The sequence below is a fragment of the Miscanthus floridulus genome, chromosome 1 (genome assembly GCF_019320115.1).
Source record: "Miscanthus floridulus cultivar M001 chromosome 1, ASM1932011v1, whole genome shotgun sequence".
In the NCBI taxonomy this organism is placed as follows: Eukaryota; Viridiplantae; Streptophyta; class Magnoliopsida; order Poales; family Poaceae; genus Miscanthus; species Miscanthus floridulus.
This window is the reverse complement of record NC_089580.1, coordinates 174831686-174849623: the sequence shown is the minus strand read 5'-3', so window position 1 is coordinate 174849623 and position 17938 is coordinate 174831686. Positions and strand designations below refer to the sequence as shown.

Below are 17938 nucleotides of genomic sequence, written 5' to 3'. Positions count from 1 at the left end.
GGGGCAGTGGGAGCAGGTAGAAAGAGCGGCTTTGTGTATTTGGTCTTGGTGAGATGGGCTAGGGTTTACATGTGACTTTTGGGCCAAAATTTCTGTGGAAGCGGGCCAAAAATATCACACCAATGGATATTGGTATTTAGCGATGGACGATACGACTCAGTTATTCATATATAGCGACTGATGATCCAACGCAAAAGCAAAATATTTATAGCAATGGATCATCCATCGTAGTATTTTATATTAGCAACTGACGATTCGAGGACAAGCTTTTGCGACTCACCGTTCAATGCTAATGTCAACTTTTAGCAACAGGCGTTAAATGCTATTGTAGTGTTGTGGTGTAGTGACATCATCATTGGTAGCCACAGGTTGCATGCATGTTGACACCTGTTTCCTCATTAGTAACAGTCAGGGGTTATGTCAGGCATGATCACATCATCAAAGGTTTCTTGCGGAACATTCTCACTAACTCCCCTATACTTACTCCATATCATGTAGTTTTCACGAACCCCCTACTAATAAGCTGACATCATAGCTGCTCCACGTTAACAAATTTCCTGAGGTTTTTGTAATCTCTATATGGGCATATAATACAGGTTGTTGATCCCTTGGATTACATTCAACATAAGCTTTGGCAACCACATGTTCGCCGATGCTAGACCATAGATCCACCCTTGATCTATCTCTGCACAAAAAAAATTATTATACTTCATGCCACATAAAAATAGGGAGACTAGCTATAGGAAGAAATTAAAGCCTTCATGAGCAACAATTGTAGCTCAAACCATTGGATTATTAGGCGTCACAAGGATGTGCTCATGAATTTGAAATTGGTAGCCCCCTCTTAAGAACAATATTCTACTTCATGCCACATAAAAATGGAGAGACTAATTATAGGAAAATAAAAATTAGAGCCTTCATGAACAATAATTATAGCTCAAAACAATGGGTTGCTAGGTGTCACATGGATGTGCTCATCAAAACTAAAATTGGTAGCCCCCTCTTAAATAATAATTATTCTACTTCATGACACATAAAAATAAAGAGACCAATTATAGAAAATAAAAATTAAATCATTCATGAACAACAATCGTAACTTAAAACAATGGGTTGCTGTGTCACATGGATGTGCTCATCAATTTGAAATTGGTAGCCCTATTGAGAAAAACTCTACTATACTCCATACAAGAACTAAAGCATCATACATTAACAATCAATAAAACCACCAAGTAATTTGCTAGGAGTTAAAATGGGTTCATAGATACCAACCTCTTGGAAGATGGATTCACCATAATTTGAATGCCTTTCTCAAGATCCATTTGAAAAGTTATGGCAGAACCGCCCAAAATAACACACCTTCGGAGGCGCTCGTCTTTCATCAGACACTAAGCACCCCAAAAGCAAGCTACATCGGACGGATTTCGTCGAGCACACCCCAAGGGAGAACTCGAATAATCCACGTTTTTACTCTAGGATCTAGTAATGAGAACAAGTTTACAATACTTAGTCCATTTCATACGACCAGAGTTCTTAGAAATACATTATTACAGTACCAAGTTCAGAGTGTGGAATTTAAACAGCGGAATTACAATAAATGTCTATTGATAATATACAAAGATCCGTCTATGCCCACTAGAAGAATCATTCACACAACAGCTACTCCTCAAGATGCACCTACAACAAGGGTAAATAAACCTTGAGTACACAATGTACTCGCAAGACTTACCCGACTAGTGGGAATAATTTCCTGACTCTAAAGGATATGATAAGCTTTATAGTTTGTTGGGTTTCCTTTTTGCGGAAAGCAATACTAGTAGTGAATCCTTATGTATGTTTCTTATTAGCAGTCATGGTTAGTTCATTATCTAACCATTCTAGATAAGCACATGTTCTACTTTCAAGCAAGAGTTGAGCAAATAGATCCATTTCACCATCTTTCATCTTTCAGTTCTTACTATGGTGCTAGATTATAGACAAGTCGTACCGGATTACCCGGTGATCCATGAATCAATGTGCCCAGCTGGGTACCCTAAAACATACGCCCCGCTTGTACCCCAGGCACAAGCAAGACCAACCCACCACTCTCCTGTCACAGGGTCTAGGTCCCCATCCAAACTTGGACTCCAAGCCCCCACACCTGAGTCCTAGACTCAGTTGGTGCTTAGACCTCCACCATCCTCGCCTCCAATCAGTTGGTCCAAAAAGAGCTGAAACCCATGATAAGAGAACAACGAGCCTTTCCTGCTCCCATAAACAAGTATGTGCTCAGGATAATAAGTCTATGATCTGACTAGAATCCAATGCAACGGCTGGTCCTTAACCGACATGAACAGGGAAAACAGTGTAAAACAAGCTATGCCCCATTGGCCACGGGACACAACCTCTTACACCCACCAATACCCGTACCATATCCCTGCCCGATCTTCATTTCCTTTCACCATTTTAAACTCGTTCTCATTATTGGATCCTGGAGTAAAAACGTGGATTATTCGAGTTCTCTCTTGGAGTGTGCTCGACGGAATCCGTCCGATGTAGCTTGCTTTCGGGGTGCTTAGTGTCTGGTGGAAGATGAGTGCCTCCGAAGGTGTGTTATTTCGGGCGGTTCTACCATAGGTGGTATCAGAGACAATAATGAGTCTATGAGTTTCATAACTCCTTTTAAAACCTAAAATTTGACCAACAAAAGTAGGACGTGATGAAATTATATAAATAAGTATAAGCCCTAGCAATATGGTCTATCTAGGATAGCAGCACTGGTTTTATCTAATCAATTTTCTACAGGTACACTAACTTACCCTACGTAAGGATTGTTTAGCAAAGCAGAAAGTGAGTGTGCGATGTGCCAAATATTTTGCGAATATCACTATATTCTAGCTTGAGTTCATGAGTAGGCCGATGCATGCATCATGAAAATAGAATCTGGTCTAAACTAAACTCCCCCCTACACGTATAATTTGGATTAGTGAATTGATAGAATAACCTAAAAGAATGCTTTAATAAAAGTCTTATCATTTCTCTAAATCTCTTATTCCTAATCTGGAGGGTTGTACCTAATGGTTGGTTCATATATGTTTATAGATGAACCTGAGGTCTAGTCGCAGGAGTACCAGCACTGGAGCAGACCCAGGAGATAACAGTTGTGGTGAGGGCATTGGCAACAACAATGGGGAGAGCCATGAGGCCCCGCATCTAGCTCCTCCTCCTCTGCCATCGTTGCCTCCCATGACTCATGCGGAGATGATGGTGAAGATGTTGGATGCTCATCATGAGTCAACCCGTACCATGGAGCTGTTGGCATAGGCTATCGGTGGCTTCACCCGCAGAGGCCACGGAGGCAATGGTGGGAACGGGGGTGGTGCCCGTGGTCCTAAGGGACCCTGTTCTTACCAGGATTTCTTGAATATGCACCCACCCACGTGTGGCAGAACCTCCTAAGAAATCAGGCCCACATGCATCTATCATTGTCTCAACAGACCCCTGATAGCATACATGAGTTCCCAACAACTTAACAGGTCTGTCGGATGTCCTTGGGAAACCCGAATCATCCACGAATCTTTTCCGAACAGGATCCCAATCACAGACATTGCAGATTACAACAGTTTATTCAAATATATACATCAGAGTAAAATATAGCGGAAGTCTTACGATAACATAGTTTACAAACCAGTTGTTTCAAACTTACAAAACCATAAGTGTCATACAACCATAGTAGCAGGATAATATTACATTAACTTTATTTATCATACAAACTAGTGCCTTGTCCAAAGGCCATTCATCATTCCTCATCGTCATCGACTTCAAACACTGACATGCAGCAGGGACCAAAACAAGCCTGCGCATGCGACTCACCTACAACAAGGGTTAACAAACCCTGAGTACAAAAGTACTCAACAAGACTGACCCGACGTAAAAGGGGGTGAAAGACTTTAGAGATGCAGGTGTTGGGGCAAGGTAAGGATGTAGCAAGATTCAAAAGTTCTTTGCCAAAAGCTTACTATTCTTGATCCTATTTTCAAGTTTTTCCCTTAAGTCTTCTTGGTTCATTATCTCATACTAAGTGTTCATATCCCATGTTCCATTCCTTCTCATTCCATTCCTTTTCTCAAGTTTTAGTAATTCACCAGTCCTGCATTGCTTCTATAATGAAACGAGTCTCCATATCCGTGGAGCACCGGCAATTCAAATTGATTCAAGTCCCAGTTGAGGATTCCTTATCACACGACATATGTAGAACTTAATCTTGCATATATCAACCTCGCTACTAGATCCTCCTATACCTTGTGGATGATAAGCAGAACTGTGGATAAGTTTAGTTCCCAAAGACTCATGTAAACTTTTCCAAAACTTGGATACGAACAATGATCCTCTGTCAGAGACAATGGTCTTGGGTGCCCCATGCAGACTGAAGATTCTATCAAGATAAAGCTTTGCATACTGTTCCGCTCGATATTTATCTCTGACTGGTAAGAAATGAGCTATCTTGGTTAGGCGATCAACAATAACTCATATTGAATTGTAGCCTACAGATGTTCTAGGCAATCCCACGATGAAGTCCATACAGACATCTTCCCACTTCCAAGATGGAACTGGCAAAGAATGTAATGGACCTACAGTCTTCATGTGAACCGCTTTGACTCTCTGACAAGTATCACATTTGGCCACATATTGAGCTATTTCTATTTTCATTTTGGTCCACCAATATCTCTTTCTCAGATCATGATACATTTTGTTGCTACCTAGATGAATGGAGTATCTTGTAGAATGAGCTTCATCAAGAATCTGCTTTTGCAGCTCTAGACTTTTGGGTACTACCAATCTATCTTTGAACCATACGACATCGGATTCATCAATATTGAAACATGTTGGTTTTCTAGATCTGACTTTATCTTTGATATGGGCTATACCCTTACTTTTCCATTGAGCAGCAATGATCTGATCTTTGATAGTGGACTCAACTGCAATATTGGACAGGGAACCTTGTTCTATTATTTGTAAATTCAGATGCTCCATCTCTTGACACAATGTTTGTTGCATAGGTTTCACAGTCAGACAATGGCAATGACTCTTGCGACTCAGGGCATCGGCAACCACATTAGCCTTGCCCGGATGATAATGCACTTCTAAGTCATAATCTTTGATAAGTTCTAACCATCTCCTTTGCCTCATATTCAACTCTGACTGAGTGAAGATATATTTCAAACTTTTGTGATCCGTATAGATATGACAAATATTGCCCAATAAATAATGTCGCCAAACCTTGATTGCATGAACAACAACGGCTAATTCAAGATCATGGGTGGGATAATGTTCTTCATGCTTCTTGAGTTGTCTAGAAGCATACACTATGACTCTGCCTTCTTGCATAAGAACACAGCCAATACCAATTCCAGATGTATCACAATAGATATCAAACGGCCTCTCGATATCAGGTTGTGCTAATACTGGTGCAGTTGTCAGCAACTTCTTTCATGTTTGAAAGGCCTTCTCACATTCTGTTCACCATACAAACTTAGTTTGATTTTTTAGCAGTTCAGTAATTGGCTTCACAATTCTGGAGAAGTCAGGGATGAACCGACGATAATATCCTACCAACCCCAGAAAACTACGAACTTGATGAACAGTGGTAGGTGCTCTCCAGTTAAGGACTTCTTCTACCTTGCTCAGATCAACAGCTATACCTTCAGCAGATAACACATGACCCAGAAATTGTACTTCCTCTAACTAGAATGCACATTTACTGAATTTGGCATATAATTTGTGGTCTCTTAATCGTTGTAGAACAATGCGGAGATGTTCCGCATGTTCCTCTTTGCTCTTAGAATAGATAAGAATGTCATCAATGAACACCACTACAAACTTATCCAACTCGGGCATGAAAACCAAGTTCATCAGGTACATGAAATGAGCCGGGGCATTGGTCAGCCCAAAAGACATGACTAGATACTCATATAGACCATATCGGGTAGTAAACGCTGTCTTCGGCACATCTTCCCATCTGATCTTAATCTGGTGATAGCCTAATCTGAAGTCTATCTTCAAGAACACCTTAGCCCCCGCAAGTTGGTCAAAAAGCAAATCAATTTAGGGTAAGGGGTATTTATTCTTTATGGTGACTTCATTTAATGGCCGATAGTCAATACATAACCTTAAGGTTTGGTCCTTTTTCTTCACGAAGATAGCAGGGCATCCCGTGATGAACTGGGTTGAATAAAACCCTTGTCTAACAACTCTTGTAGTTGAATCTTTAATTCTGCTAGTTCTTTGGGTGGCATCCTATATGCTCTTCTAGACATAGGTGTCGTTCCTGGTTTCAGATCAATTCTAAACTCTACATCTCGGTCTGGTGGCAGACCATGCAGATCATCGGGAAAGACATCCATAAATTCACATACCACCGAAATTTTCTCGGCTTCTTCAATAGTAGTTGCATAGACTATTCCAACCGTACTCTTAGGAAAGGGAAGTTGGATAAGAAGTTGGGTTTTGCTGTCAGGTACATTTACCTTTATGGTTCTACGCATGACATCTATGACAGCCCCGTGTTGAGTTAACCAGTTCATACCAAGGATCACATCTATATCTTGATCCTTTAATATCAGCATATTGGTAGGGAACTCATAACCTCCCAAATCAATAGGTGCATGCTGAACTACCTCCCTTGTACAGATTCGTCCCCTAGGCGACTGTATATGATATGGTTCTTTTGTTTCCCCAATAGTTATCCCATGCTTCACAACAAATGTACGATTGATGAATGTATGGGATGCACCAGAATCAAATAAGGTAATTGTGGGATGCTTAGCAATGGGAAACATACCAATCATTACTGGTTCTCCTTCTGGAATAGATTCCACCTGAGTATAGAAGACCCTTCCAGTTTTCTTCTCAGCCTAACCCTTCTGACTGTTCTGAGCATTGCCCTTGTACTGATTCTGAGCTTGAGTAACAGGGGCTTTAGGTGCATTAGGATCACTCTTCCTGGGATACGAACATTCTCGAGAAAAGTGTTCGGGTTTACCACAATTATAACATGGATAATTGTGATTCTGGGGAGTAGCAGTGCGGTTTGCATTATTTGTATTCTTTTGCTGCTGCGGTGCTTGATGAGGATAAGGCGTATTAGTTGCAGGGCGAATAAAGATTTGCTGCCTGCTTTGGCTTTGTTGTGGGCGGAATGGCGCACGACCATGATTCTGAGGATGGTAGACTATCTTTTGACGCTTTCCACTCGACGATTCGGAAGCAGATACTCTCTTTTTCTTCGCCTCCTTGTGTCGGCGGTAATTCTCTTCTGAAGCGATAGCAATGTTGACTGTCTCATGATAAGTTGCGTTGCCACAAGTTGCCATCATGGTCTAAAGTTTGGTGTTCAGGCCTCTAAGGAAATGATTCTTCTTCTTCCTATCAGTATTCACATACTCTATAGCATACTATGATAGGTGATTGAAGCACCCAACATAGTGCATCACCGGGTGCTCCCCTTGCTTAAGAGCTAAAAACTCTTCTAACTTCATGGTCATCACATCATCTGGAATATAGTGTGCCCTGAAGGCATCCTTAAATTCCATCCAGGTGATTTGGTGACCAGCGGGCTGTACAGCTACCAAATTTGCCCACCAGGTACCAGCAGCTCCTCGGAGTTGCTGTGCCACAAACCTTGGTTTCTGAATCTCGGTATAGTGAATCAGCTCAAACTTTTGCTCTATTGTCCTAAGTCAATCGTCAGCTTCTAAAGGCTCTTCTGCCTTAGAGAACATAGGCGGACGTGTGTCAGTAAAATCAATATAGGTTGACTCGTCATTTCCATTATTACGGCGGCCATGATTAGGGTGTGGTGCCTATTGGTTCTGAGCCAATTCCCTTAACCTAGAATTGTCTGCCGTTGCATTGACGAGTGCGGCTATGGAATCTACCATAGTCGGAGGCATTGGTGGAGGATTTGGGATATCACCCTGGTCATGCGAAGCACTTGCACTAGCTTGGGTGATAGGACGAGGCATCTGTTAGAGAGACACGTTTATTTACATTATTATTTATTGAAAACAGTTAAAAGGTTTCATGCTACAAAGGGTTACTTATTTATATTACATGTCTTGTATCCCACAAGACAACCCTGGTTTACTAGAAAAGCAGTAAAGGAACTATTACTAATCCAAGCTCTCAGTCATCGGCGTCTGTGTCCATACCAGACGAGACTTCATCTTCATCTAAGAAGTACACTAATTCCTCAGGGTCCTCCTCTTCTTCATCGTGGATTTCTCCTGGATCCACAATCATTTCTTCATCTGTAACTTCACCATCCCCATGAGGAGGATGAAGTTGAGCGTACATCATGTGAACATTCTCATGAAGAATGGCGTTGTCCATCTCTTGGTCTTCTACGTAGAACTCCAACTCATGGATGCGTTCATTGGCCGCATCCTCTTGTGTCCAGGCTTCATTCTGTAGCTCTGTGTTCTTGGTGATGTCCCTTCGCATTTCTGCCAGCTTCTCTTGATCTTTGGCATGAGCTCGATGAAGAGTGTTGAGCTCCATGGTAAGGTTCTCAATGTTGGTGGGATTGCTTGAAGACCCTTCAACTCCTAAGGTCCTAGAACTTCCTTCACCAAGCTCGTGGTTTCACGGTGCCAACTGGTGACGAGGGACTCCGTGAGGTCCGGTGGACTTGCGTGTGGTTATCTTGGTCTTTGCCATGGCCTAAAGAAGTTAGGGTAGGACTATAAGAATAGCTTGAGGATAAAGGATGTTAGCAAGAATGGGATTGACATTACTTACCCAACCACTTTTAAGATGAATTATTATGCAAGGTGTTCAAGCATGATGCATGAATCGATCTTACGAATCTAGGTACAAAAGATTTATATAATCAAAAGTACTAGATTTTTAATACATAGGACAAACCTAATCATATTATCCGCCACGAACTTTCAAATAAGATAGGATTGAGACTAAATCAGAGGTAAGAAGAAAGGAATTTGAACTTTAAAATATCAAGTTTACTTTCTTTGATCCAAATCAATTTGAAGGTTTTCCAAAGTAACCTACAATGATCTTAGATAGGACCTGCTCTGATACCAGCTATGGCAGAACCTCCTAAGAAATCGGGCCCACATGCATCTATCGTTGTCTCAACAGACCTCTGATAGCGTACACGAGTTCCCAACAACTTAACAGGTCTGTCGGGTGTCCTCGGGAAACCCGAATCATCCACGAATCTTTTCCGAACAGGATCCCAATCACAGACATTGCAGATTACAACAGTTTATTCAAATATATACATCAGAGTAAAATATAGCGGAAGTCTTACGATAACATAGTTTACAAACCAGTTGTTTCAAACTTACAAAACCATAAGTGTCATACAACCATAGTAGCGGGATAATATTACATTAACTTTATTTATCATACAAACTAGTGCCTTGTCCAAAGGCTATTCATCATTCCTCATCGTCATCGACTTCAAACACTGACATGCAGCAGGGACCAAAACAAGCCTGCGCATGCGACTCACCTGTAACAAGGGTTAACAAACCCTGAGTACAAAAGTACTCAACAAGACTGACCCGATGTAAAAGGGGGTGAAAGACTTTAGAGATGCAGGTGTTGGGGCAAGGTAAGCATGTAGCAAGATTCAAAAGTTCTTTGCCAAAAGCTTACTATTCTTGATCCTATTTTCAAGTTTTTCCCTTAAGTCTTCTTGGTTCATTATCTCATACTAAGTGTTCATATCTCATGTTCCATTCCTTCTCATTCCATTCCTTTTCTCAAGTTTTAGTAATTCACTAGTCCTGCATTGCTTCTGTAATGAAACGAGTCTCCATATCCGCGGAGCACCGGCAATTCAAATTGATTCAAGTCCCAGCTGAGGATTCCTTATCACATGACATATGTAGAACTTAATCTTGCATATATCAACCTCGCTACCAGATCCTCCTATACTAAGCCGTCTCCACGCCACCTGAGAGCACAGCACACCTCCAATCCGGCCACATTCCAGCCATGAGGGTACATGCTACTCCCGCCATCTCTCCACTCTCAGTGTGTGGGCATTCGTCTTAGTATTGGATTTGCTAAAGTAGGCTTACCGGAGTATGTGACCAGTACTACAAAGTGTCTCGTTCAGAAGATCCACAATGAGTGGCCTTTAAGCGACATAGTCGGCAACATTACCCAAAATTCAAGATAAGTCACCTGACTAGTCTTTAGTTCATTCTATCTTCTTTCTTTCTTTGGCCAGGATGCCATCTTTGATTGTATCGAAACTTTTACTTTGAAAGCCTACCATAAAGCATACTAAGCATTCTACGCCTTTGTAAATGAAATCATCTTCAAGGATGGTAAACAATTAACAAGGTAGGCAATGCATCAAGTAGGTAACATTCAAAATAATCAACTTAATGCAATAGGTAACATAGGTGATAAACTTTTCAAAGTAAGCAAGGTAAGGGTTTAATGCATAAACCGGGGCTTGCCTTCGTTGACGATCTCGGGTTCCGAATCAGTACCACAAATATCGAATCCCGAGACAACCGGGGATTCTTCCACAACTTGCTCAACTAGGATCGATTCACTCTCAGATTCTACACGAAATGATAACATATGCTTCAACATGATGATAATGTAAACATGATGCTTTCATGGTGCATGAAATATAATAACACCTTGAGTACAAATTTCCTTCACGGTACAGTTACAAGCCAACAAAACTAACTTGCAATTCTACCATCAAGGACCATACAAGTGACTTGACCAAAATGATCTTGAAACCCTACTGGTCACAAAACATGACCAAAACAAGATCAAACACTAATCTAACACTTAGGGTTTGCTTTTATTCATTTTTGAATTAATTTGGAAATAAGCCCAGAAATGAACTTGTTCCAAATGACCTAAAAATTTTATGTAAGCTTCCTCATGACAAATTAGTGTACCAAAACAAATTTCATAATTTTTGGAATTATATAGTGGCCTACAAAAATCATGGAAATTACATTTATCAATTAATTGAGCAATTTTCATCACATTCAAAAAGTTCTGTAAATCAATATTTCATATTTTTCCTAAATATTATTCATCACAGAGAGGTCACACAAAAATGTTCATAATTTTTGAAGCTCTAAATAAATCTACACAAAAATAACAAAAATAGATACTATTCATCCATTTGTGAAAATAGAAAAATTCCATTTGAACTACACAGTCGCTGACATACGGGACCCACTTGTCATCCCTAACCTCCGGCCTTGACCGCGACGACGACGGCGCTGACCGACGCTGTCTCGCCGATGGTGAGCCCAACGGCGACAGCCAAAGTACCAAAACGTTCATAAGGACTAGGCGCATCGATCTGTGGCATTACAGAGGTTGATTACGACACGAAACAAGACTGACGCCGGCCATGGCGGACGCGGTGGCACGGCAGCGCTACGCCGGTGAAACAAGGCCGGTAACGGTGAAACAAAAAGTCCAGGAAGCATCAGTAGCTCACCCCGAACGTGTTGAAGCAACGAGCGAGACCGGAGAAGCTACGGTGACGCGGTTCGACGGTGACAGTGATCACGGCGGAGCAGACCTCGTCGACGACGGAGTTCCGGCAACTACAGTGGGCAAAACGACCAAGCAAGAGTGGATTAAGCACTACAACATCGAGACGAAGCTATAGAGACAACAAGCAAGGGCAACGGCTCATCGGATAACGCTGGCCGTGGTGAAACGGAGCTTCGGGTGAGGCCGCCGGCCGCGAGGAAGAAGGGTCGCTAGCGGCGGTTCTTGGTGGACTCAGACAACTATAGTTGGTGAGATGGGTTCACAAGGAGGAGACGGAGCTAGAACACTGCTTTGCCGAGGCTGGTCTACACTGAGGAGGCGAGGGGAACTCGTCGGAGCTGAGGCGGCGACGTCGGGAAACAGAGGAGAGGAAGAAAAGCAGATAACGTCGTCGGAGCTTTATAGCGCGGCCAGATGAGTGAGGGAACGACACGCAGTGAGCTTCCCATGCCAACGCGAAGCTGAGGGCGGCCACGGGCGTGCCTGGAAGACCGGAGAAAGGACGTCGACGGTGGGGCGGTGGTCGTGCTACTGTTCAGAAGAATTACATAATTGCCACTGAGTTCAGTTTACAAATTACTCTCAAATTTGTATAACAACTCAAAAATCTCCAAAAATAAAAGTTGTTCAAAATCAAAAGTTCTACGACTTTTCTTAAATGAACATTTTCAAATTCTGCTTCCATTTTGAAATTTGAATTTGGGGTGCATTTGAGCATTTGAATCATTTCAAAATTACTCCAAATTTTATATGTAAACTTTAAAAACTTTGAATACCAAAGTTGATCCTTATAAAATAAGCTTCAACTTTGCTTTTTGTCACACCCCCAAATTCCAAATGGATTTTGATTTAGACAAAAGGGGCAAAAAGGACTTTTATGGTTTGAATTTGAATTCAAATTTGATTTGTTTTCCTTTTTACTTAACTTTGATTTTTGACCAGTAACATGGCCCATTAGGGTTATTTGAGTCAATTGACACATGGTCTCACATGATCACATGAAATTTGACCCTTGTGGTTATGATCTTTATTTAAAGTTTTGAATCACATTACATCACAAAACATCACAACTTATGAAATAAAGCTTATTTAGTGAATGCATTCAATTTTTTCTACTCTATGAATGCTTTGCAATGCATATGATGACATGTCAAGTTTTAGTGCTAGGTCAAAACACCAGAGGTGTTACACCATGTTCACACCAACTGCTAAGCCTCTGGATCCAGAGCATTGGCTTTGTATTCTAGAGCAGAAGTTTCTGCTACTCACTGTAACTGTGGAGCAGAAGGTGCGCTTTGTAGTGCAGCAGCTGTTGGGTTCTGCCATTGCATGGTGGGACATGTTCAATGCCATGCAGCCAGTGGATCACCGTGTGACTTGGCAAGAGTTTACTGCTGCTTTCAGAGAGTATTATATTCCTGCTGGTGTTCTGAATAGGAAGTTGATGGAGTTTCTAGACCTGAGGTAAGGGAGCATGTCTATGATGGACTATGTAAACAAGTTCAACCATCTGTCACAGTATGCTAGGACTCACATTGATACTAAGGAGAAGAAGAGGGACCATTTCTATCACGACCTCTCTTGCAGTCTATAGAAGGAGTTGTACACAGGGAACTACCAAACTTTTGGTGCTATGATGAATGCTGCTATTGCCATGGAGAGACTTCAGTGTGACTCTCAGGTAGAGTGGAAGCACAAATAGGTGATTACTAGGCCTTCCAGTCACCCCTAGGCTCAGAAGGTACAGGTTATTAGGCGGGTGCCTTATCAGTCTTCAGGTGGGCAGTCGTTCTGCTAGCCTTAGAAGACCTACTAGGCACCCCACATTCAGTACCGTGCTCCTACTCAGCAGGTGCAACAACAGCAGCCTCAGGGACAATAGGTTCTACCTCATCAGGGGCAGGGGAACAAGCCTGGTGCTTGTTTCAAGTGTGGCAAGGAGGTCCACTATGCTTGGGAGTGTCCGTAGAACTAGCCTGCACAGTCTGCTCAGCCCTCAGCTAACTCCCATATGATCAAGCAGACAATTGTCAAGAAGAAGGTGCCAGTAAGCCGGTCTAGGCAAGTTAATTTCACTAAGGCTGAGCAAATCTTGTAGAATGAACCGGTGATGGCTGGTATGTTTTCCATTGATTTCCACCTAGCATATGTGTTGTTTGATTCTGGTGCATCACATTCATTCATGAGCATGGGTTTGCACAAAGGCACAATATATCTCTTATGGCTATACCTATTGCCTATAGAATCAGTACTCTGGGTGCGTAGTTGTGCGTTAATACTCAGACGAACATAGTTGGATTAGTGCTAGCCACTCACACTTACCGCCTCTGGTTCATGGTGCTGCCCAGGCAAGGCATAGATGTAATTCTGGGCATGAACTGGTTGTGCGTATATGGGGTAGTCTTGGATCTTAAGTAGAGAGTGGTTGAGTTACGGCTTCCTTCTTCCGAGGATATGATGTCTTTTCTTATGTCCTCAGATCTAGCCTTACCAGTTGCTGCTCATGTTGAAGCTTCTTCTGATCTTGCCTCTATTCATGTGGTTTGTGAGTTCTCAGATGTCTTTCCTAAAGATCTACCTAGGTTGCCCCTGGATAGAAATGTGGAGTTTTCCATTGAGTTAGAATCTAGCACTGCTCCTATTTCTCGGTGTCCCTACCGCATGGCTCCTAAAGAATTAGCAGAAATGAAGTAGTTAGAGGAATTATTAGAGAAGGGATTTATCCACCCTAGTTCTTCACCATGGGGTTGTCCAACCATGTTTGTGAAGAAGAAGGATGACACTCTTCGGATATGTATGGATTACCGCCCTCTCAATGCAGTAACCATTAAAAACAAGTATCCTTTACCTAGTATTGATACTTTGTTCGATCAGTTGGCTGGTGCCAAAGTATTTTCAAAGATTGATCTTCGTTCTAGGTATCATCAAAGACAACTTTCTCTACTAGGTATGGGCTATATGAATACCTAATTATGTCTTTTGGTCTCACCAATGCTCCTGCATTCTTCATGTATCTCATGAATTTAGTCTTTATGCCGGAGTTGGATAAGTTTATAGTGGTGTTCATTGCTGATATTTTGATATATTCTAAGAACAAGGAGGAGCATGCCCAACATCTTCGGATAGTACTGGCTCGATTGAGGAAACACAAGTTGTATGCCAAATTCAGCAAGTGTGAGTTTTGGTTAGATCGAGTGCAGTTTTTGGGACATGTTCTGACACCTAAAGGTATATCTGTGGACCTAAGCAAGGTACATGATGTGTTAAATTGAAAGTCTCCAAAGTCAGTATATCAGACCTGCCAGTTCCTGGGCCTTGCTAGTTATTATCGGTGCTTCATTCCTGACTTCTTCAAAATAGCTCAATCGATGACCAAGTTGTTCTAGAAAGATGTCAAGTTTGTATGGAGTCCAGCTTGTGAAGAAGCTTTCTAAGCTCTGAAGAAATTTCTTACCACTACTCCTGTTCTTGCCCAACCAGACAATGACAGGCCATTTGATGTGTATTGTGATGCCTCAAGGATTGGACTAGGATGCGTGCTTATGCAGGATGGGCGGGTGATAGCTTATGCTTCATGCTAGCTAAAAAAGCACAAGGTGAATTATCCCACCCATGATTTAGAGCTAGCTGTTGTGGTGCACGCTCTAAAAATCTGGAGACATTATTTATTAGGAAATAAAGTACATATTTTTATGGATCATAAAAGTCTCAAATATATTTTCACTCAGTTTGAGCTGAACATGAGGCAACAGAGATGGCTGGAGCTAATCCTGGAAAGGCTAACGTGGTAGCTGATGCTCTGAGCCAGAAGTCATATCAAATCGAAGAAGCATCCTTGTCTCTCAACCATGCTGAGGTGCTAGCCCATATTGCTCTAGTCTCGGATTTACTTGAGCAAATTATTATAGAGCAAATGCATGATGTTTTGGAAATCCCGCATATCAAGAAGTTAATTTCCAAAGGGCATGGTCCTCATTTTGGTATTGATGATCAAGGTGTAGTGAGGTTCAAGAACAGATTGGTTGTTTCATCAAGTGACGAGCTTAGAAGAAAGATTGTGGATGAAGCTCATCATTCCAAGTTGTCCATCCGTCCAGGAAGTAATAAGATGTACCATGGTTTGCACCACTTGTATTGGTGGTCCAATATGAAGCAGGATATCACCAAGTATGTCGCGGAGTGCGATACTTATGGTAGAGTTAAAGCAGACCATATGCGTACATCGGGATTTTTACAGCCCTTGCCTATCCATGTTTAGAAATGGGAAGATATTTCCATGGATTTCATTGTGGGGTTACCCCGCACGTCCAAGGGCTATAACTCTATTTGGGTCATTGTGGATCGCCTTACCAAGTCCGCTCATTTTCTCCCAGTGGATACCAGATATTCAGCCAAGAAGTATGCCAAGTTGTATTTTGACTAGATTATGACCCTAAATGGGGTTCCTCTTACCATCGTCTCTGATAGAGGGTCAGTCTTTATCTCTCACTTTTGGGAGCAACTCTAGGAATATCTTGGTACTAGTCTTCTCAGAAGTTCAGCTTATCATTCACAAGCTGATGGTCAGACAGAAAGAGTCAATCAGGTACTTGAGGATATGTTGAGGGCTTGTGTCATTTCTTTTCCTAAAAAGTGGGACGAATCCTTGAACTTAGCTGAGTTTTCTTACAACAATAGCTATCAGGAAAGCATTCGTATGGCACCCTTTGAAGCTCTGTATGGAAGGAAATGTAGAACACCATTTAACTGGGTTGAAGTAGGTGATTGTGGATATTTTGGGCCTGATTTAATCAAAGAAGCTCGAGAACAAGTCAGTATTATTCAGAGCCAATTGAAGGTTCATCAGAAAACTTATGCGAACAAGAGAAGAAGGCCCTTGCAATTTGAAGTTGGTGACCATGTGTATCTCAAGGTATCTCCCATGAGAGGTGTATATCGATTCGGTGTCCGTGGGAAGCTAGCCCCTAGCTATGTTGGACCTTAGAAGGTTTTGGCCCAGTGTGGTTCTATTGCCTATCGTCCCCAACTTCTAGACATTTTGTTAGCAGTGCACAATGTCTTCCATATTTCCTAGTTAAAGAAATGCTTGTGGGTCCCCGATGAAGTGGTGGAAATTAAAGGACTTCCCCTCCAGCCTGACTTGTCTTATATCGAGCATCCTGTCAAGATCTTGGACGAAAAAGAAAGAGTGACTAGAAACAGTGTGGTGAAGTTCTATAAAGTTCAATGGCCGACCAAGCGCGGTAGGGTACACGCGCGCGGGGCACCCGAGGCAATGATGTCGCATCCCAGAGACGCGGTGACGCGCCCACACAAGGAAACAAGCTGAGAACGTGTTGTGAACGGTTTTTAAAGTGTTCGAAAAATCTAAACCGTTGATCCAATCCCCAAACCACCTTTGCTATGCCTTAGAGGATATAATAAGCTACCAAAACAAACTATAATACCACATAACTCCTTAACCCAATTTCTTAGCAAAAATTCCTGAACATAGCTTTGTCAATATATTTTCAGACTTAAGAAATTGACCAAGTCTTGTGTTGGATTTGCTTTAAAATATATTTCCAAGCTATTAGAAATGTTAGCTAGTGATATCATTTTTCGACCGTAGGTATTTCATCGTCATCTATAAAGTTTGTACTTCAAACTTTATTCAAGTATCACATACATGTTCCACAGCATTTTTGCTTAATAAAAATTGGTTTTAAACCCTAAGTGATATAACATGACTATGGAATTAACTTTTGTTTCACACTTCCGTTGATCGTTTTGAGTTACAGAAATTGATCTACACTCTTTATTACATGCATTAACATACAAACATGATACTCATGACATGTTTTAGCAAATGATTTATAGTGTAACACCGAGGGTGTTACAAAAGTCATCTAGAATGGAGAAATAATGACAATCAAGCAATCTAGCCATCTGAAAGGTCCCCAATTTGGTTTTAGTAATTGAGTGATAACCTAGGTGGACTAATGTGTTTAAATGTGAGATGAGATACATAGGTGATTAGTGCACAGGTACACTTATGTGAGCAACTCATGCTATGATGGTGAAGATGGCTTGGATTTATTGTAATGCTCACACATGTGATGAAGGAGCTCATTGCGTATGAGACATGACATTGAGTCATGTGACTAAGGTGGAGAAGATCAAGATAAGACTTGACTTGATGGACCGGTTGCAAGCGTGAAGGGCTAGTTGGAGGCTTTGGAGCGATGGACCATGTGGCAGTAAGCTTGAGCAAGACTTGGCGCCGATGGACAAAGGCAATGGTGAAAAGCAAGTGAGGTCAAGATCGATGAACCAATAAGGTCATGTGATGATATGAAGTGGATCATATCATTTGTGATATGGTTGGTGCATGTGTTGCATCAACATTGGA

General features: G+C 41.7%; 1 protein-coding gene across 1 annotated transcript; it reads left to right on the top strand.

Annotated features, from left to right (window-relative positions):
* The first annotated feature begins 15301 nt into the window (after window positions 1–15301).
* Window positions 15302–15805, top strand: LOC136467351 (uncharacterized). The gene has a single exon (XM_066466021.1). It carries the CDS (start codon window positions 15302–15304, stop codon window positions 15803–15805), a length of 504 nt encoding a protein of 167 aa, XP_066322118.1.
* Window positions 15806–17938: the final 2133 nt, after the last annotated feature.

What these genes read in the sequence shown, in the direction of transcription:
- LOC136467351 (XM_066466021.1), top strand. Translation starts at nt 15,302, where the DNA reads ATGGCTGGAGCTAATCCTGGAAAGGCTAACGTGGTAGCTGATGCTCTG.